This window comes from Tachypleus tridentatus, chromosome 9 (assembly GCF_004210375.1).
Source record: "Tachypleus tridentatus isolate NWPU-2018 chromosome 9, ASM421037v1, whole genome shotgun sequence".
Lineage (NCBI taxonomy): Eukaryota > Metazoa > Arthropoda > Merostomata > Xiphosura > Limulidae > Tachypleus > Tachypleus tridentatus.
Genome location: NC_134833.1, coordinates 21373223 through 21395563, shown reverse-complemented (window position 1 = coordinate 21395563; position 22341 = coordinate 21373223). Strand labels below are relative to the sequence as shown.

General features: G+C 35.8%; 1 protein-coding gene across 1 annotated transcript; it reads left to right on the top strand.

Moving 5' to 3' along the window:
• The first annotated feature begins 866 nt into the window (after positions 1-866).
• LOC143224837 (serine protease 27-like) lies at positions 867-21899 on the top strand. Its single transcript, XM_076453193.1, has 9 exons — positions 867-976; positions 3525-3601; positions 8412-8570; positions 8680-8940; positions 12043-12122; positions 15266-15351; positions 16587-16873; positions 17610-17767; positions 20688-21899. Exons 3-9 carry the CDS (start codon positions 8459-8461, stop codon positions 20841-20843), a joined length of 1140 nt encoding a protein of 379 aa, XP_076309308.1. The 5' UTR covers positions 867-976; positions 3525-3601; positions 8412-8458; the 3' UTR covers positions 20844-21899.
• Positions 21900-22341: the final 442 nt, after the last annotated feature.

Here is a 22341-nt window from a genome sequence, read left to right as displayed (position 1 = left end):
GTAATCCAGGATTATAAATATTGGTATGACGTTTACAAAATATCTTACTATTGAATTATAAAAATAAATAAATGACATTGTTTAAAAAAAGGGAAGTTTTTGGATAATAGCTGTTAACTGGTTCTAGTGTTTGGATAATACCTGTAAAGTGCTTAGATCGCTGTCGTTTTACTTGTTGACGATTCTTGTATTTGTAACACGAAGTTAGAAGATAGCATTACATAGTCTTGTGGAGACATCATACGTATTTAACAAAGAATTTTCAATATCCAGTAAGCCTTCTCCAAATTCCTATAACAGAGTTATAAGCTATAGAAACTGTTCACGTGAGAGACGTCCTTAAAATATATGAACAACGTTTATGTTTCCATTCTTCTTAAAATTTTATTAATGTGAACATATTAATGAAATCATAGAAATTCAAATCACATAAATTCTCGCCTTCCCTTGTGTTTTGTATAGATACGAATATCCCCGTCAAGCCTCGCTCATGTTTAACCTTCTGGTTAGAGGTTTCAGAAAAGAATCCTTCATAAACACATCTATTACAAAGATATGCCTAAAAATCCTTGTTTACTTTAATTAGAAAATATATTTACTTACTCCCTGTAAGGAGAACAATCATAAATATGAAGTGAAACAGTATTATAAGTGTCTATCGGTTTCAACAAAACTGAAATAAAAATAACATTTCAAATGTATATTCAGTAGGTTTGTCTACCAATGATAACGGACAAAAAAAAAAAAAAAAAAAACCTCCATCAGGGTCTATGACATCACAAAAGTTGCCATTTTAGAAACGTGTTTAGTAACGGAGATTGACCCAGTTTTTGTTGTTTTTTAAAAACCCAAACGGTTGTCTATCGGTAAATAGTGGCGTCTTTAACTTAACGCATTAATACACGGCCAAGATCCGCGCGAGTAATAGTAGCCCCAGTTGTGGAATAAGCAAGCAGTACCCTAAATGACGAAATAGGTAAGTTTCGATTTATTTTTTTCAAGTAAACGTGTGTTTCGTCGTTACAACAATGACAACACACAGAACAGCTAATATGGGTGATTAAGCACTTTGTACAGTAAAATATCTGTGTAAAATGGAAGCATATATGTATATAATGTAGAATTACTATTAGTGTGTGTTCTTATAGCAAAGCCACATCGGGCTATCTGATGAGCCCACCGAGGGGTATCGAACTTCTGATTTTAGCGTTCTAAATCCGGAGACATACCGCTGTACTAGCGGGGGGATACTATTAGTGTGATATTATTTGTAAAATAGCTAATGGTCTGGAATGTATTATATTTCATGTTGTGTATTTCTACGTATTTTAATAAGACAATTGCGCACTATCATGTCTTTCGTTACCGCAAAATGTTAGTTGCTGGTAATGTTCTAAAACACATAATCTACAACATCAGAGATAACGAAATACAGATTGCTGTTAATAGTCTAACCCAAGTTTAAAAATTCTGTTATTCATGAGCTATTGTTAATTATATTGTAAGGAAAAAAACATGCTTAAATCATACAGATAGAAATTTAGTTAACTAGTAATACGATTAAGTGGGGAACAGCCCGGCATGGCCATAGCGGACCTTAAGGTCCGCAAGTTCGAATCCCCATCATACCAAACATGCTCGCCCTTTCAGTCGTGGGGGCGTTATAATTTGACAGTCTATTTCACTATTCATTGGTAAAAGAGTAGCTCAAGAGTTGACGGTAAAGGGTGCTAATTAGCTATCTTCCCTCTAGCCTAACACTGCTTAATTAAGGACGGCTAGCGCAGATAACCGTCGTGTGGCTTTTCGCGAAATTTAGAAACGAATACGATTTTCATAAAACTTATGTTTGAGACATTTCAAGACGATCTCTCATTCTGAATCACTTTCGCTTTTTTTTTTAATCAAGTAACCTGACAACAGTTGCCCAGTTTAAACATAATGTTGTGAGTGTTATACTAGAAAGTTCAGCTGGAATTAACAGTTAGGACAAGACAAATTGTTTACAGGTTGATAAAGCAGAGTATTTGTGCTCATACTAAAGTTTCGTGGTCTAAGTTGTCAAAGTTGAAATACAACAATTAAAAATTAGTGTTATATTCAGGTCTAAGGTTAGGATCGTAGTGAACTTTAGGCGTTGCTTTCAGTTAGCTAAAAAAAAAAAACTGAAATTCTTGTCGGTAAAGAAATACGAAAACCAGTTTAATCTCAGATATGAAAAATGATAAATGCTTTGGAGCTATTAGTCCTAGGCGGGACCCTCACCAAGCGAGATCTCTTCCGAGAAAACTACCTAGTTAACACCTTCAGATAGATCAGTCGCAAACCAACCTCTTCACGTGCACTGTACCAGCACGTGTGACTACACCTTTTAACTTAATTCTTAGAAACATTTGTAAGCCTTCTTAGTTTATAGGTTTAATCTTAACCTATCGGTAAGACTCTTCTTCTAATGTGTAGTGTTTTTTGGTTTGGTTTGGTTTGGTTTTAATTTCGCGCAAAGCTACAAGAGATCTATTTGCACTATCCGTCCCTAATTTTGCAGTGTAAAACTACAGGGAAGGCAGTTAGTCATCACCACCCACCGAGAACTCTTGGGCTACTATTTATCAAAAAATTGTGGAACGGATCACGACATTATAACACTCTCACCTCACAAAAGGAGATGATGTTCGGTGAAAGGATTGTATTTGGTTTGGTTTGTTTTGAATTTTGCGTAAAGCTACACGAGGGCTATCTGAACTAGCCGTCCCTAATTTAGTAGGAACAAACTATAGGAAAAGCAGCTAGTCATTTTCACCCACAGCCAACTCTTGGGCTACTCTTTTAACAGCAAATAATAGGATTAGCGCATATTATAACGCTTTCACGACTGAAAATGCGAATATGTTTGGTAGGACGGAAATTCGAACCTGCGACTTTCAGATTGCGAGTCAAGCACCCCCTAAACACGTGACCATGTCAGGTCGAATTTAATTAACTAGCCAAAGTTATATATATCAAGTCACAACTCCTTCACATGTAACAGGAAATCATCTGTTCTTAACATGGAGTGTTTATTACGCCTAAACGTTTGAGAAAATTCGAGACATAGTGTAAAATGTTTAATGTAAAAATGCTAACTGAAGTACGTATATCACGTCCCGGTTTTGCAACGCAATACGTAATATAATCTAGCAAAGAAAAAGAAATCCCATCTTGGTTTTCAAATGTATCTGTACTCTCTTTTCTGAATTCCACATGGTTTTACTTGTCCAATTTCGCACAACAAATTCACACGTTGTCCGTTTCAGTTGAGCACGAAAAGATAAATAAGTACCCAAGGATTGAGCCTTACCTTTCAAAGCTGAAATACTTGACAAACATTTTCAAGCACTTTAACACTGGCACTCCTATAAGTGTTGAAAGAAGTGTTCCTTTTCATAAAGGTTTTACTATGGTTTCTATAATGAAATCTAAGGTTAATTAAAATGAGTGTCAGGTAAGTTGATCAAATACTCATAAGAGTTGTTTGTTTCTTTCAGGGTTTTCGCGCAGTACTAAAAGAAAAACAGTCTACTCATAACTATCCCTAATTCTGAACTAAAGGAATCATTGTTTGGTGAGTTGTTTGATAGTAGTGTACTCATAACTATCCCTAATTCTGAACTAAAGGAATCATTGTTTGGTGAGTTGTTTGATAGTAGTGTACTCATAACTATCCCTAATTTTGAACTAAACGAAGTATTGTTTGATTGGTTGTTTTACAACAGTCTAATCATAGCTATCCCTAATTTTGAACTAAAGGAAGGACTGTTTGGTTGGTTGTTTTAGAGCAAATCCATATTAAGTTACCTGTTGTGTCTACCGTATGGAATCGAACACCCGATTTGTTTAGGGTTGTAAGTTCGTAAACTCATCATTGTTCCACTGGAGAACCAACAAAAGACAAAAAAAAACAAAAGTGAAACAGCGAGCCATCATCACCTACCGCCAACTCTTGGGCTACTGTAATCTGACCAGATAGGTGAATGTTATGTTTACAGTTACAGTGTTATAATACACTCAAATCTCACAAATTATGGAGAACGTTGTTGAACGAACGCGACGCGAAACGTGAGGCATCGGATTTACCGACCAAGTATGGATAAACACGCAATAAGTGGAAACTCTTCAATCCGAACAATATCATAAAATATTCTGTAAATGTCAGCGCCACCTTTTCCACGAACGATGTGTGTGTTTCTTATAACAAAACCACATCAGGCTATCTGCTGAGCCAACCGAGGGTAATCGAACCTCTGATTTTAGCGTTGTAAATCCGTAGTCTTACCGCTGTACTAGCGGAGGACCCCACGAACGATACAACTCAAAACGAAAAGGAAACATTAATGTAGTCGCAGATTTATTTCCCATATTTTAGTTTATTACTAACATTTCTCGTGTCTCTTTCTATATACGAAAGTACTTATTGTTTAGAATGAATTAACAAAACTGTACAACCGTCAACAGTCTGGCATGTTAGTATTTATTTTTCGCACAACCTTTGAAATTGTCCTCACTTTTGTTAACATATTTCAAACTGATGTTGCTTGTTTTTTCTAACCGGGCCCGTCATGGCCAGGTGGTTAAGGCATTCGACTCCTAATCTGAGGGTCGCGGGTTCGCATCCCCTTCGCACCAAATATGTTCGCCCTTTCAGCCGTGGGGGCGTTATAATGTGACAGTGAATCCCACTATTCGTTGGTAAAAGAGTAACCCAAGAGTTGGCGGTGGGTGGGGATGACTAGCTACCTTCGCTCTAGTCTTGCACTGCTAAATTAAGGACGACTAGCGCAGACAACTCTCGAGTAGCTTTGCGCGAAATTCGAAACACACAAACAATCTTCAAACCGAAATTGTCGATAGCTTGCTCTCACACTGACCTCACGATGTGTTTCGAAATAAAAAAAGTTTGAACGTCAGACTGTGTTGACGAAGTAACTGGAATAACAAAGTGTTGTGAACACAAATTTTACTGTTAGCATAACAACGAAGAAATATAAAATCCATCAACACCTCTGGGTTGTAAAAGTCGTATTTTGTGTTATATGGACGTCATCATTTTACTTCAATAGGTTGAATGCACTGGATTTAAAACCCTGCGGTGTCTCAGAGGGTGATCACCAATTGACATTCAGTGGCGTATTCAGGTAGGGGCTAGAAAGGCTCAGCCCCAGGGTCAATGTTCTTAATGGAGGCCCACTGATAATATTTCTATGTAAAATTACATGGGATGTAGAGCTCATAAAAACTATTAGCCCCTGAGCTCACACAAACTTAAATCGTATTTTATCGTCTTTCAACAAACTTAAATGTTTTGTTACACATATTGTTATTGCCGTTTGTTTATATCACGCTGTGTTCAACACGTGAATTGGAGACAGTGTGCTCGCTACGGGGTGTCCAAAAAATCTGTGACCATGGGCGCTTTGCAGCTTTTATTAATTCTAAATACGTGTCTGATGAAAATATGTAGTTAGGCCTGTTCTATGACAGACAAGGTTGATCCAAACGACAACCGAAATTAGTGCATGCCATTCTCTCTATGAAGAAAAAGGAGAAAAATACAAAAAAAAAATTAAGAAAAAACACAAGAGAAATAATAAAAGGAAAAAAAAAAACTTCTTGTTCGTCCATGCATGGACTGTGCCCTGAAATGGGCCTGAGTATAATGTTATACTTTTCTGGCCCAAAGCTAAAAAAAAAACAAAAAAACCCCTAAAGACAGACGCTATAATCGTTCGTTCGGGAGGAAGAGGTCAAATGTACCTGACCCTCCTGGGTATTTAACATCAATACCCAAATACCGACACAGTGAAACTTGGAACTTAGTTATTATTTTTACGAAGATTCTATTTTAGTTTCATAGCCTGGCGAAATATCTATTTCGTGGCCGTTGTGTCAGTTGGATTTAAAATCTAACAACCCGTAAATGAAATAAACAATGATATAGATACTGAGTCGTAAAGGTAATAAATATAAACTGATGAATAGTTATATGTATTTGAATTTTTTAAATTATTATTTTAAATATCTACTGTTCTTGCAGCTACGCTAATTCTTCGCATGCGCATCAAAAGTTGTATGACGTCATGAAATGACAAACGTTAGTTAGTTCTCAGGCTGTTGAACTGTGAGTCATTAACCCTAAAGGTCAGAGTTTTTCAAGTTGAAAAGTAGGTTAGAGTTGTTATCTGTTTGCTTTAGAGCAGAGCCACATTGGCTGTCTGTTGTGTCCACCGCTGAATTTAGCGATATAATTCCGTAAATTTGCTGTTGCCCCACTGGTAGAGAAAGTCTGCACACTTACCTTTAGGCAATAGTCATTTCATAATCAGTTAGCGTGGCTGCTATGCTTCAAGCAATAAACATATAAAGATATGTTTACGTAGATTTCTCCATATGCCTACAGTAGGGCATTGACCCGCTTTCGCTCCTTCGGTGACCTACCCCCCAGCGGCATGTCTGCGGACTTATAACGCTAAAACCGAGTTTCGATATTCGTGATGGGCAGATTACAGACAGCCCGTTATGTGTTTAACTACTAAAAAGAAAGAAAGAAACCTTCTGTAGTCAGATGTTTCAGGATTCTCGACATTTAATTATTTAACCACGTGACTTAAGCAGTATTAATTAATTAATTAATAACACTGGTGTGAAACGTTTCACTCTTTTCCATGTAATTCTAAAATATCAGTTAATCGAACTCACTTTTGTCTCCATAAGAACACACACAACCTATTCAGTTAACTCCTAATTTGTAGGAAAATGGAACTGAAAAAGTCGCAAGTTAGTTTGGGCTGTCTGTTAAAAGTAAAAGAAACAAACATATTGGAAGTAACATACTGATAACGGTATGTCAATAAACCAGTTTCACAATTATAATACGTGTTTTAAAAAGACCTAGTCTGTGAACATTATCGAACCCTGCAAGATGGCGCTATAAACACTTGTTATTATTAGACAGTTTATCTCATTCATCGACTGAGAAGAACCGTGAAAAAAATGCTTTTAATTCGTTACGTTCACAGATCTAGGACAGGAGAATGCTATTGACCTACAATTTTTTTTTTCCCGAAGACTATCTTTCTTGGGTGATTTCTTTGTTTGTTTTGGAACTTCGCACAAAGCTACTCGAGGGCTATCTGTGCTAGCCGTCCCTAATTTAGCAGTGTAAGACTAGAGGGAAGGCAGCTAGTCATCACCACCCACCGCCAACTCTTGGGCTACTCTTTAACCAACGAATAGTAGGATTGATCGTTACATTGTAACGCCCCCACGGCTGAGAGGGCGAGCATGTTTGGCGCGACGGGGATTCGAACCCGCGACCCTCAGATTACTAGTCGCACGCCTTAACACTCTTGGCCATGCCGGGCCATTCTCGGGTGACTGACTCGGCTGTAAACATTTCAGTCATGGAATGATTTATATTTAAAATATGGGTGCTAATAATTCCACGAGCTGCATTGTGAACAGAGACTAGAAATGTAAAGGTCATTATATTTGATCGTGGCTAAGATATGCGGATGGTAAAACTGTATCATACCGAAATCATATTCGTCGCAAAAATACCTCAAAAACATTTAATTATGTTTTTCTTTTATTTGGTCAGTAAGGTAATTTTAGTCTTAGCATAAGCTTGTACACGTTTTTGTTGTTGTTGTATCGTGTTTAAACTTTCTATTTATTCGTGACGAAATGAATCAATCTTACATACTCTTAGCGGTTTGTACTTTGACATGCTCCATCCACCACGTGCCTGAGTAAAACAGAAGTCAAATGGTAAGCTACGATAAAACGTTTAGCTGGTAAAACTTATAACCTCATGTCTTTAGGTATCACCTGACTACCACAAGCAGAAGTGGCTGGATATTCCATCCGTATAGATATAAATTCCTAGTTTGTTGATGCTAATTCGATTATATCTCTTCACCAATGCTTTTCTTTATTGTAACAGGAAACACTTTTCATTTCACTTCTTACTTTATACAAGTTAATGCTAATTATATTATTATATCTTTTCACCATTGTCTTTTTTCAATAGGAAACACCTTCCATTTCACTTCCTAGTTTCTACAGATTAATGGTTATTAAAATATTATATCTCTTCACCATTGTCTTTTTCAATAGGAATCACCTTCCATTTCACTTCCTAGTTTCTACAGATTAATGGTTATTAAAATATTATATCTCTTCACCATTGTCTTTTTTCAATAGGAATCACCTTCCATTTCACTTCCTAGTTTCTACAGATTAATGGTTATTAAAATATTATATCTCTTCACCATTGTCTTTTTTCAATAGGAATCACCTTCCATTTCACTTCCAAGTTTATACAAATTAATGGTTATCAGATTATTATATCTTTACCATTGTCTTTTTCATAATAGGAAACACCTTCCATTAGATGAGTCCATTCCTTATGATATGATTGACGATGCGTGTCATGTTGTTTTTTGATCACTCTTTATGTTGGGTATGTTTCCTATTGATCTGCTGTGTGATTTGGTTACGGGCAGAGCGTCAGAGGGACCACACTGATCAACTATGTAAGTGAATTATATTTTATATTTAAACACACATAATGTAATCATTAAGTAATGATTAACAAACATTACCCTGTTGTTAGGAAAAGTACTCTTTTTTCCTTCTTCTAAGATAAAGAGCACTCTCTCCAGGCCATCAGAAGAAGTGGTTTCCAAGAAACCTGTTTTTACGACGGATCTCAACACAATTGTTATTTCTCTCTGTTTTGCTTGTTATCCGGAGGCACATCCGTTTTCTCGTGTGGAGGCAGTCTCCTCTACACGTGTTGTGTATATTCAGAGAGGCCAACCCGCAGACACAGGCCATCTCCACATCAAGCAACCTACCCCCCCTCAGAGTTCCAGTACCGGGCATTAAACACGAGAGAACCAGGTATGTTTGTGTCTGTGAACCAATCAGTTATTGTTTCTCTTCTTAGTGTTGTTGTCCAACATAACTGTTAAGAATGTTGGTCATACCAATACAATATGACCAACCTTAGCTTCATTCCGTAGAGCAGAACCCCCCCCCCCCAGTTTAACTCAGCGGCAGATGTGGGGTTTGTAAAGCTAAATACTGAGTTTCGATACCTGCGGCGGACAAGGCACCGATAGTTTTGTGACTTTCAATAAATAAACAAGACTGTTTGTTTTGGAATTTCGCACAAAGCTACTCGAGGGCTATCACTGCTAGCCGTCCCTAATTTAGCAGTATAAGACTAGAGGGAAGGCAGTTAGTCATCACCACCCACCGCCACCTCTTGGGCTACTCTTTTACCAACGAATAGTGGGATTGACCGTCACATTATAACGCCCCCACGGCTGAAAGGGCGAGCATGTGTGGCGTGACCGGGATGCGAACCCGCGACCCTCAGATTACGAGTCGCACGCCTTAACACGCTTGGCCATGCCGGGCCATATAAACAAGACATTTGAATGCTTTGGATCATACCTTATTTTAAATCGTTCCATCTTTTATGCGTCATCCATCTTTTATTTAATATGAGTTTTAAATAGCAGTATTACTGAATACTCGTAAGATTTATTTCTTTTATATATAACATGCTTGAACAACGTGTTCAGAATCATATATTTTAGAGGGGCCAACTATTCCTCTTATATATAAATGGGCAAAACAGGAAGGTGTTCATACAAATACGAGGTCTGTTCGAAAAATACGCGGACTGTTTGAATTGCGCGGCTCCAGTTAGTTCCAGTGGAATCCGCTTGGTGTCGCTAGGTTCGCACAGATCAGCTGATTACGACGCCTTTTCCCGATTGCAGATATCTTCATTTGTGTATTAGCTACGCGGTTTTAAGTGAAGTGCGATTTTTTCGTTTGGCGGATTTCAGAATGAATGACCTGAAGGAGCAACGACTTGCTGTGAAATTTTGTGTTAAACTTGGAAAATCTGCGACTGAAACTTTTGCTATGCTTAACACGGCTTACGGTGATGTTGCTATGAAGCGTACGGCATGTTTCAAGTGGCATAAACGTGTTAAGGATGGTCGACAGTCCATTGAAGATGATGAGCGTCCTGGACGTCCTTCCACGTCAACTCACGACCCACACGTCGACAAAATCAACACCCTGGTGCGGGCAAATCGACGTCTGACTGTCAGGGAGCTTGCTGAAGAGTGTGGGATATCAGTTGGATCTTTTTACGAGATTTTGACCGAAAAATTGAAGATGCACCGCGTTGCTGCGAAATTTGTGCCTCAGAACACGTGAGTTTTTGGCCAAACACTCGATCATTGTTCTTCCCCACCCCACCCCTACTCATCTGACCTTGCTCCTTGCGATTTTTCTTGTTCCCAAGCTCAAAAGACCCTTAAAAGGAAGAAGATTTGAGACGATTCCCGAGAGTAAGGCAAATGCGACGAAGGAGCTGGAGGACATTACAAAAGAAGCGTACCCGGACTGTTTCAACAAGTGGAAACACCGTTGGGATAAGTGTGTTTGTTGGGGAGGAGAGTACTTTGAAGGGGTACCAGACCTGTAACTTCTAAATAAAGTACATTCTGTTTTATGACGTCAGTCCGCGTATTTTTTGAACAGCCCTCGTATATACTGGGCTACATCTATTACGCACTGTTGGTAAGTTCATGAATCCTTATATGGTAAATTTCCCATATTTTTTGAACCGCCCTCGTATATACTGGGCTACATCTATTACGCACTGTTGGTAAGTTCATGAAGCCTTATATGGTAAATTTCCCTGGTAAGTAAGCTTTATTGTTGATGGTAGTTCCATACGAAGCCTTATATGGGGTGATAACGCTTATATTCCACACGTGTTATGAAGAACAATTGGTGCTGATATAATTTGTTATATCGAGAGAAACACTCAAACAATACATGATATTGTTAATGTATTACACCTAATAATGCCCAAAGTCTGTTGGATCAAACATATAAGGCTAATACTTTTATGACTACAACATTGTTACACGTGTTTAAAATTTCTTGTTTTCCTTATAGTAAGTTATATTACTAAATAAAAAAAAAACAATATTACTTTGTGACATCAACATAAGTTTAAATGTGAGATTTTTTTTTCTTCTACGAATTAGATATTCTGATATTAATTGCTGTTAGCATAAGACGTAAATGTTTACGTATTATAGACTCATAATCGCACTGACTTATGAACAAACTAGTAAATCTATTTTAGCTCTATCTGGCGGTGTATTGTGACATTAAAAATAGCTTTGTTATAACAAGCTGTGTAGAAACGTTTACCAATTTCTTTTATCGTATTAACCCTGGATATGTCTAAGTATTATGTTGGATAATACTATCTTATGACACTATGACGGGTGGGGATCGTAATTCAGAACTTTTATTGGTTGTGGTTATATTTTGTTATCTGGATTTCGGGGTATTGCACAAGATCTTAAACAGTCATAAATACTTCGCTATAACTGGTTGTTTGGGGTAAAGCTACGTAAAACATTCATCACTTGCTTCTTGATCGTGATTTTTATGTTGTTGCTTTTTAAATGCCGAAATGCGGTACATGATCAGGACTTTCTTTACAATTGGCTTAGCCAATATAAAACGTTACATTAATTTTGACAAACATAACGCACCAATGACGTTGCGTTTCTGGACAGAAATTAGAAAGATGTCTCGTTTCTCAATTTTTTTATATTTTTAATTTGGCTATTAACAGAAAGAAACAGTACGTACCAAAACTAAGTGGACACACTATAATAAAGTGTGATGGCAGAGTTAGTTCAACTCCCATCCACCCCTTCAAAAAAACCAAAAAAACTCATCCGCATTGAGAAATAGTCAGTTTATCAGTTTATTCGTTCTTTTGGATTTTCAGGCTTGCTGGAAAAAAAAGACACTTTTGTTTTCAAGTTATCAGCAATAAGTATTTTTATGTAAGTATTTATTGTTCTCAAATAAGTTTTTGGTAATTAAAATTATAAATGTAGACAGCTTAGCGATAATAGCTACAACTCATTTTAATCGTAAACTTTGCAGCTTGTGGACGACCAACAGCAAAACCTCAGAACCGTATCATTGGAGGTCAAGAAGCCTTATATGGCGAATTTCCATGGCAAGTGAGTAATGAGGAATATATATTTTTAGATCATATATTACTGTAGTTGGTCGTAAAATTAAACATAAGAATATTATGCGTGTGTGTGTTGTTTTTTTTTCTCAGAAAAATATGTTTGCCAGGTTTGTGGGCATGTTCACCTATGCAGAGCGTATGTCCAGACAGGTCAGAAAAACAACATGACACGCATCGTCAATCATATCATAAGGAATGGACTCATCTAATGGAAGATGTTTCCTATTGAGAAAAAGACAATGGTAAAGATATAATAATTTAATAATCATTAATCTGTATCAACTAGGAAGTGAAATGGAAAGTGTTTTCTATGGAGAAAAATACAATGGCAAAGATATAATAATATAATAACCATTAGTTTGTATCAACTAGGAAGTGAAAAGGAAAGTGTTTCCTATGGAGAAAAAAACAATGGTAAAGATATAATAATTTAATAATCATTAATCTGTATCAACTAGGAAGTGAAATGGAAAGTGTTTCCTATGGAGAAAAATACAATGGCAAAGATATAATAATCTAATAACCATTAGTTTGTATCAACTAGGAAGTGAAATGGAAAGTGTTTCCTATGGAGAAAAATACAATGGCAAAGATATAATAATCTAATAACCATTAGTTTGTATCAACTAGGAAGTGAAAAGGAAAGTGTTTCCTATGGAGAAAAAGACAATGGTAAAGATATAATAATTTAATAATCATTAATCTGTATCAACTAGGAAGTGAAATGGAAAGTGTTTCCTATGGAGAAAAATACAATGGCAAAGATATAATAATATAATAACCATTAGTTTGTATCAACTAGGAAGTGAAAAGGAAAGTGTTTCCTATGGAGAAAAAGACAATGGTAAAGATATAATAATTTAATAATCATTAATCTGTATCAACTAGGAAGTGAAATGGAAAGTGTTTCCTATGGAGAAAAATACAATGGCAAAGATATAATAATCTAATAACCATTAGTTTGTATCAACTAGGAAGTGAAATGGAAAGTGTTTCCTATGGAGAAAAATACAATGGCAAAGATATAATAATCTAATAACCATTAGTTTGTATCAACTAGGAAGTGAAAAGGAAAGTGTTTCCTATGGAGAAAAAGACAATGGTAAAGATATAATAATTTAATAATCATTAATCTGTATCAACTAGGAAGTGAAATGGAAAGTGTTTCCTATGGAGAAAAATACAATGGTAAAGATATAATAATCTAATAACCATTAATTTGTATCAACTAGGAAGTGAAAAGGAAAGTGTTTCCTATGGAGAAAAATACAATGGTAAAGATATAATAATTTAATAACCATTAATCTGTATCAACTAGGAAGTGAAATGGAAAGTGTTTCCTATTGAGGAAAATACAGGGTCGTATCAATAAGATGTATATTTCGGTAGATCACAGAATTGTAAGTACGTTCACCTATAAATAGTGTATGTCCAGATACATTTGAAATTGTATTTGGACATCAGGTCTTCTGTAAAAATAGACATCCCAACTAAAGCACTTGTAGATTGTTGTTGTTTCAGGTTATTATTGGTGCTGAAGTGACTAGTTTTATCCATTTCTAAGTATTTTTTATTGGAATTTTCCTATTTCTTCGTAGAAATATTTGTTATCAAACGACTTTGTTTGTAACTGCTATTTAGATTTCTTTTCCCTTTTCACGTGTTTACTTTCACTACATGATTAAAATTAGGTTCCATTCAATTTACCTACTTCTTTATTAATTCATTTTAAAGAGAAACATCTCATTTCATTCCATATTGAGACTTTACTGATAAATAAACATGAAACTTGTCGCCTCGCCTTCGAAATTAATTATTCTATATAACAACCCGTACAATTTCGAAATGAATTTACGAAACGCTAAATAAAAAAAGGTTTTATTTTAAAAGAATGTACAGGACTAAATCCCACAATTCCACATAAGTTTATTACCTGCACAAATTATTTCTTTCTATCAAGAATTTTACTGTTTTCTAGCATTAATGTCTTCTTTGGTTTCGGCCCGGCATGGCCAGGTAGGTTAAAGTCGTGTGACTCGTAATTTGAGAGTCGTGAGTTTGCATCCCCTTCGCGCCAAATATGCTCTCCTTTTCAGCCGTGGGGGCGTTATAAAGTTACGGTCAATCCCACTATTCGTTGGTAAAAGAGTAGCCCAAGAGTTGGCGGTTGGTGGTGATGACTAGCTGCCTTCCCTCTAGTCTTACACCGAAAAATTAGGGACGGCGAGCGTAGATAGCCCTCGAGTAGCTTTGCGCGAAATTCAAAATCAAATCAAACAAGCTTCTATGGTTTCAGTGAATTGTTTTCTTCATGTACTTAAGTAACCAACACTTGTATAATCTATACTAGGCGCTAACGACCTGTCGTCATATTTTTCAACCTATTTTCATTTAATTGACTTATAATGTCGCTGTTGTAGTTTTCTTTTATAAATCTGCTGTTAGTTAACCCAATCAAGGAGTCCTAAAGTTTCAATGTGTCTTCAGCTAAGCTTGTCGAGGAATAACAGAAGACAACATTTCTCATTTTTATTCCTCTAGTATTACGTTTAGTTTTGTTTGCACTAAACCTTGTTCTTCTGTTTTGAAGCCTTTACTTATTACCGTTAATTCCCATGACATAAGTCACAAAGCGTTTATTGTTTTTATTGTTTTGAATTTCGCACAAAGCTACTCGAGGGCTATCTGTGCTAGCCGTCCCTAATTTTGCAGTGTAAGACTAGAGGGAAGGCAGCTAGTCATCACCATCCACCGCCAACTCTTGGGCTACTCTTTTACCAACGAATAGTGGGATTGACCGTCACATTATAACGCCCCCACGGCTGAAAGGGCAAGCATGTTTGGCGCGATGGGGATGCGAACCCGCGACCCTCAGATTACGAGTCGCACGCCTTAACACGCTTGGCCATGCCGGGCCATCACAAAGCACAAGTGGTTATTATAAGACAGTTTTTTTCATGTTTTTGAGCAGAAATATGAAAAACATGTCTTTAACTAAGTATTACATCCTCAAGTTATTTCTTAATGTTTTTCTTCTGTCTAATATGATGAAGTGTTTGTGTGTATACCACTTGGTAGTTGTTCATCCGATTTATTAAGTTTCATCAGAATATGTTTCTTGTTTTTTAGGCTCATATAAAAATTATCAGACAGCAGTGTGGGGGCGCTCTTGTCAGCAAAGAGTTTGTAGTAACAGCAGCACATTGCGTTTACAAGTAAGTTTTATTAAAATCGTTTTACGATGCGTGTGTGTATTTTTCTTATAGCAAAGTCACATCGGGCTATTTGCTAAGCCCACCGAGTGGAATCGAACACTACCACTGCACTAGCGGGGGGATTTTCCGATGTGACAAATTAGTTAATCAAAACTAAGTTAGGTCGTTTTTAAGATAAAAAGGAAAAACCTAGTTAAACTGATTTAAGTCCTTTGAGATAAAATCTATTTAACAATAACTTATGTCGTCTTTAAGACGATTAGTTTGGATAAGAAAGTGGTCAAAGAGTAGCCCTCGATCTTGTTGATGACGGGTTCTACTGATCAGTTGCATTTTCTCTGATCAACGGATCAAAATTAGGGACAACAGTAGATAAACTTAGAAACTTTAGTATAATCAATAATCATATCACTGATGGGGTAATGGTAAGTTTACGTACTTTCAACTCTAAAATCCTAGGTTCGCTTCCACGCGGTGAACGCACCTGCTATCCTTTTGTGACTTTTCTGTAAAAACGAATAATGATCCTAATTTTATTAAAGATGAAAAATAACTTTTTTTATGTACATAGTATAATAACTACTACTTTTGTCGTCCTATCGATGACTCTGCAGTAAGTCGTAGGTTTAGAATGCTAAAAATTAGGTTTTGATTCCCGTAGATGTCAGAGCACACATAACTCATTATGTAATTTTGCGTTTCTTTGCTGCTTTTGTATGTTTTAGCTCAAAGCTACATAATAAGCACTATCTGAGCTCTGTCCACCCCAGGGACTCGAGCTCCGGATTTTTGTGCTGGAAACAACAAGCAAAAAAACCTATTTTGTGTTTTAATTTCAAATGATTTGTGTTTCATTTTCTAGGTACAAATGTATTTAATGTATATTGTACAGAAGTAGGAAAACATTATTCTAGAACAATGAAAACAATGCAATAGCTTTAGAATAAAAATTATTTTAGACGTTATTTTACCTTCAATTGTGCTTGAATCGTTGTGTATTGTGAATGAAATTCAGGAACCTTTTAACCTCTCGTTTAATTCTGAAACATATAACATCTTAACGCTACATAGTGAACAATATCTATTGAATACAAGCATATATATTTAGTTATAATGCACGTGATATACGTTTCAGAATTCTGAGTGTTCTACTTAAAATCCAGTACTAATACCAGATTTGTGGATAAAGATAAAAATAGCACAAGGTAATGAACTCGTTCGAACGATTTTTGTAGAGCAAGACTTCACGACATCACAGTGGTTCTGGGCGTGTACGACATCCAAGATCAGCGCTATCAAAGCCTGCCTCCCCAGTACTTCAGTGTTCGTCAAATCAGGATACAGCCTCGCTTTCGTTTCTCTGCATCAAACCCTGACCGCTATGACGTGGCCTTACTACGCCTGGATCGTCCGGTTTATTTTCAGGATCACGTTCTGCCCATCTGCTTACCGCCTTTTAATATGAGCTTTGAAGGCATGAGTGGGATCATTACAGGTTGGGGAAAGACTGACTCCGCCTTAAGTAAGGAACAGGAACTTCGTATTAATAACGTACAAGTTATTTTTAATAATGAGTTACTAAATGAGGGACGAATAGCGCCGGTATCCCTTGTGTAACTTGGCGCGAAATTCAAAACAAAGCGAACCTAATGAAGCCACGCATACATTACTGACGTCCATTCCGTACAAAGATGACATTTCACTGTGTGAGCATGTTACTGTATTAGCGCACAGAGTACACGTGAACATTTTTTATAAACTCTCCGGACATCTAATTGACTGTTAAAACTGTATCCTACAACCACCATATTAGATATTGTCTGTACTTACACATCGCCACACTGCTAGAGTAAATTACAGTGAGAGGGTTAGGGTTCCTAACCTGTGCGGCTACAGGCTACGGAACTGACCAAGGACAAGGTGCTTAGATAAGTAAATTGTTACTATAATTCTTGAACAATGTTCAGCATCAAACATTATGGGGTACCCATTCGAAACTAAGTCCAGCTTCTTTGCCATAATTTTGTCATAGTGAAACTGTCACAATTTTTTATCACTTCTAAAAAATTGATATTTTCTGTTTTTGCGTTCTTTTTAAATGTACAACTATTCACACGAGTGAAAATAAGTTGTTTTATTAATATATGAATAATATTAAAATGGAAAGGTTCGTTTAACTTCTAGTTATACATAATTTTGTCTCTTAGCAGAAGAAGAAAAAACTATATTGAGTTTATTATCTTAATGTTATCAATTAGGTAATAGATATGGCACCCAAGTTCTTCATAAAGTGGAGGTTCCCGTGATTCAGAACAAAGACTGCGAATTATGGCACCGTAGTCGGGGGATCAACATCCGGATATATTCAGAAATGATGTGTGCGGGTTACGAACAAGGCTTGAAAGACGCATGTGTGGTGAGTTAGAGATTCAAATCACAGGACATAGGTTTATATCTTTCTCTACTAAGATTGTACTAAACAAATAACAGAGATGTGGGAAAACGTGCTTCACGTTTTAGATGTGTATTCCCCCATAAGTAACTTCAGCATGACCAAGTGGTTAAGATGCTCGACTCGTAATCTGAGGGTCACAGGCTTAAATCCCCATCACATCAAACATGTTCGCCTTTTCAGTCGTGGGGTCGTTATAAGTAACGGGCAATCCCACTATTTGTTGGTTCTCTGTTCAACAATAGTAGTTTCTTTCACTGTAACAGTTCTCTGTTCAACAATACTAGTTTCTTTCACTGTAACAATTCACTAATCAATAATACTAGTTTCTTTCACTGTAACAATTCACGAATCAGTAATACTAGTTTCTTTCACTGTAACAATTCACTAATCAGTAATACTAGTTTCTTTCACTGTAACAATTCACTAATCAATAATACTAGTTTCTTTCACTGTAACAATTCACCAATCAATAATACTAGTTTCTTTCACTGTAACAATTCACTAATCAATAATACTAGTTTCTTTCACTGTAACAATTCACGAATCAGTAATACTAGTTTCTTTCACTGTAACAATTCACTAATCAATAATACTAGTTTCTTTCACTGTAACAATTCACGAATCAGTAATACTAGTTTCTTTCACTGTAACAATTCACTAATCAATAATACTAGTTTCTTTCACTGTAACAATTCACGAATCAGTAATACTAGTTTCTTTCACTGTAACAATTCACTAATCAATAATACTAGTTTCTTTCACTGTAACAATTCACCAATCAATAATACTAGTTTGATGACTAGCTGCCTTCTCTGTAATCTGTCAGTTAAAGATTAGGGATGATTAGCGATAGATTGGCTACTAGTAGTTTCATGGGAAATGCAAGGAAAGCAAATAAATCTGTTTCAATATTTGTACAGAATTTAACCTCATAGCACGTATAAGCTGTTCAACATGCTATAGTCAAGGTAAGGAGGTTATTGTATGTTACTAGGTGGCACTACAGAAACTGAACAACCTTTATGATCTAAGTGTATGAATGTTTAACATTGGGGAGGGTATGTTATATACCCTTTACAAAAGCAAGTAATTTTCGGTCACATCACACCCCCTAATCAAACCTAAACAGTGTAAACGTAGTTCTGATACACTTCGTTCCACTAAGACTTCATATCAACTAAGGTTATTACGTACTTTATAATTACATATTCCAGACCGCTTTAATATAGTGTATTCAACTCTCTATGTTGTCAGTATTCTATATTACTAGACATAATCTTGCTGTAATGGGAGTATAGTGTATGTCAATATCTATGTATGTAACCAAAACTCCTGTGTCATCAAACAAAATTTCACAATTTGGGTATTTAAGATTCAAACAATTAAAAAGTAACGATGGTACGTGCAACACTATTTTTTATCACAGAACACAGTTTTCAATAAAAATCACTCCTCACAACAAGAACATGGCTTTCACCATGACTGTACGTGTTCATTTTTTTTCAAATTTTGAATGAGATGTGAATGCTATGACTAGTAATTATTAGTACAAAAAATCGCCTGTAGAGCGGTGTTTCTGCTACAGTATTAGTTGCTAGCACATATGTATATGCTGATAAATATGATATTACTACTATCTGTATAGCGTATGTTATTTTCCAAATAATAATCAGCAAAGATTTACGAATATATATGTTTCATCAAAATCAGACCAACAGGAAAACGTAAATTTTGGTTGGATCTAAATTATTTGTTGAGTAATAGTGTAATCAATACCCTAAGTTTGATTGGATCTGATTTATTGGTTGAGTAATAGTGTAATCAATACCCTAAGCTTGATTGGATCTGAATTATTGGTTGAGTAATAGTGTAATCAGTACCTTAAGCTTGATTGGATCTAAATTATTGGTTGAGTAATAGTGTAATCAATAACCTAAACTTGATTGGATCTAAATTATTGTTTGAGTAATAGTGTAATCAATACCCTAAACTTGATTGGATCTGAATTATTGGTTGAGTAATAGTGTAATCAATACCTTAAGCTTGATTGGATCTGAATTATTGGTTGAGTAATAGTGTAATCAATACCCTAAGCTTGATTGGATCTAAATTATTGGTTGAGTAATAGTGTAATCAATACCTTAAGCTTGATTGGATCTAAATTATTGGTTGAGTAATAGTGTAATCAATACCCTAAGCTTGATTAGATCTAAATTATTGGTTGAGTAATAATGTAATCAATACTCTAAGCTTGATTGGATCTGAATTATTGGTTGAGTAATAGTGTAATCAATACCCTAAGCTTGATTGGATCTAAATTATTGGTTGAGTAATAATGTAATCAATACCCTAAGCTTGATTGGATCTAAATTATTGGTTGAGAAATAGTGTATCAATACCCTAAGCTTGATTGGATTTAAATTGTTGGTTGAGTTATGGCTTCACTAATATCCCAGCTAGTTCACTAATGTGAACTATTGTAAATCTTCTTTTGGCGAGGCCTGGGATGGCCAGGTGGTTAGGGGCGCTCGACTCGTAATCTGAGGGTCGCAGGTCCGAATCCCCGTCACACCAAACTTGCTCTCCCTTTCAGCCGTGGGGACGTTATAATATACCATCAATCCCACCATTCGTTGGTAAAAGAGTAGCCCAAGAGTTGGCGGTGGGTAGTAATGACTAGCTGCCTTTCCTTTAGTCTTACACTGCTAAATTATGGACGACTATCGAAAATAGATCTCGTGGAGCTTTTCGCGAAATTCTAAAACAAATATTATTGTGGCGAATACTTTACTAGAAGCTATATAACCAGAAACATTTTTTTTGAAATGAAGAAGTTACAAAATAATTTAAATCACCAATTAATTTTTCTGGTTCTCTATAGGGTGACTCCGGTGGTCCCTTCGTCATGTACCTCAACAATCAGTGGACACTGGCTGGGATTATTTCTGCGGGATTTGGTTGCGCAGAGTCACGTCAACCGGGAATTTATCACCGTGTTTCTTCTACTGTGGACTGGATAACTGTCAATATTCGATAGCCCAAGATGAGGTAGCTTTAATCTGATTAATACGCCATCTCACGGATAAAAAGTAATCAAAGATAACTTTACTTCTTTGTCCTGAAAATGCTCAGAAAACCTTCTGAGCATAAATAAACGACCACTTTGTTGATAGGGAGTTATCACGGCCACAAAGAGTTTGACCCGATCATGTTCGTTTCTAATTTGATGTTACAACATTCAAAATATGGAATATTCCGTCAGTATTGCTATAGCAGGTGATCAGAACTGAAAGCTGTTATCTTGTTTCGAAACGGTAAACTTGTATCGTTTTGTTCAGAAACAGCAAGTTTTGATCATTGCTAGCGAAGACTTAAAACAAAGATTAAATCTTTATCGTTTACGAATTTTTGGTCGAATGATTCCCGCCATAAACACTCTCGGTCAATATCAGGAGCCAGCGTGTCTTATATTGGTTTTCCTAGAAACTATTTTCTCAGCATGGAAAGTGTCTTATTGAAAATGTGTTTAATTTTATACTATCTGCGGATTTCACCTTGGAAAGTTATGTAAAATTATTATAATTAAACTTAATGATTAGATGCGTTACTAACATTGATGTTATTTCAACTGTTAATACCTGACATTGTTACATTGTCATAGAAACGTGACATTGTTACATTGTCATAGAAACCTGACATTATTACATTGTCATAGAAATATACAGAAATAATATACCAGTGTGTTCCTTCTAATAATAAAACAGTATAACTTTTCATCTGAAAACCTACACATTTACATTCCAAATCTCTTGAGGCGAGCTTGGATGTTTGATAATGTACAAATTGAATATCTCCACCAGTTCGTACAAAAAGCTAAGTCTAACTAACATAGTTGTTAAGAATATTTTATGTATAATAACTGAACATGGGGGGAACGTGTCCCTTCAGCCCTGTTGTTTTAGGCGTTTGTACTTTAAGAATATGAATTTTGTCAGCAGTAATTGGTTCACTTGATGGAATCATACCTCAGTCATACCTCTTTATTTTTCTTAGAGTAAAAGAAAATAAATCTCACTCAAACTGAGTCCTAGTAAGCCGAGAAGTTAAGAATTTAAAAGGAAATTCTGATAGAAAAATATCCTTAAAATAATTAGTCATAAGCTTGAGTTGAATAAAATATTTTGAAGTTAACTAAAGCAAGTATTGATAACTGCAACCAAAGAGTACAATACTGTTAAAGATGTATAACTCAAAATAAATTCTTATTATAAATCAACCTTTAGAGGGCGTAGTTTATGACTGTTTAAACTAACATTAAAACAAGCAGAATTTGCTGAAAAAATATACTAATAAAGATATACAGATTAGAGTGAAGCTATTGTACATACTGTCTTACACATAAGAATAACAACAAATTAGAGTAAAGCTGTTGTACATATTGTCTTACACATAAGAATAACAACAAATTAGAGTGAAGCTATTGTACATACTGTCTTACACAATAGAATAACAAATTAGAGTGAAGCTATTGTACA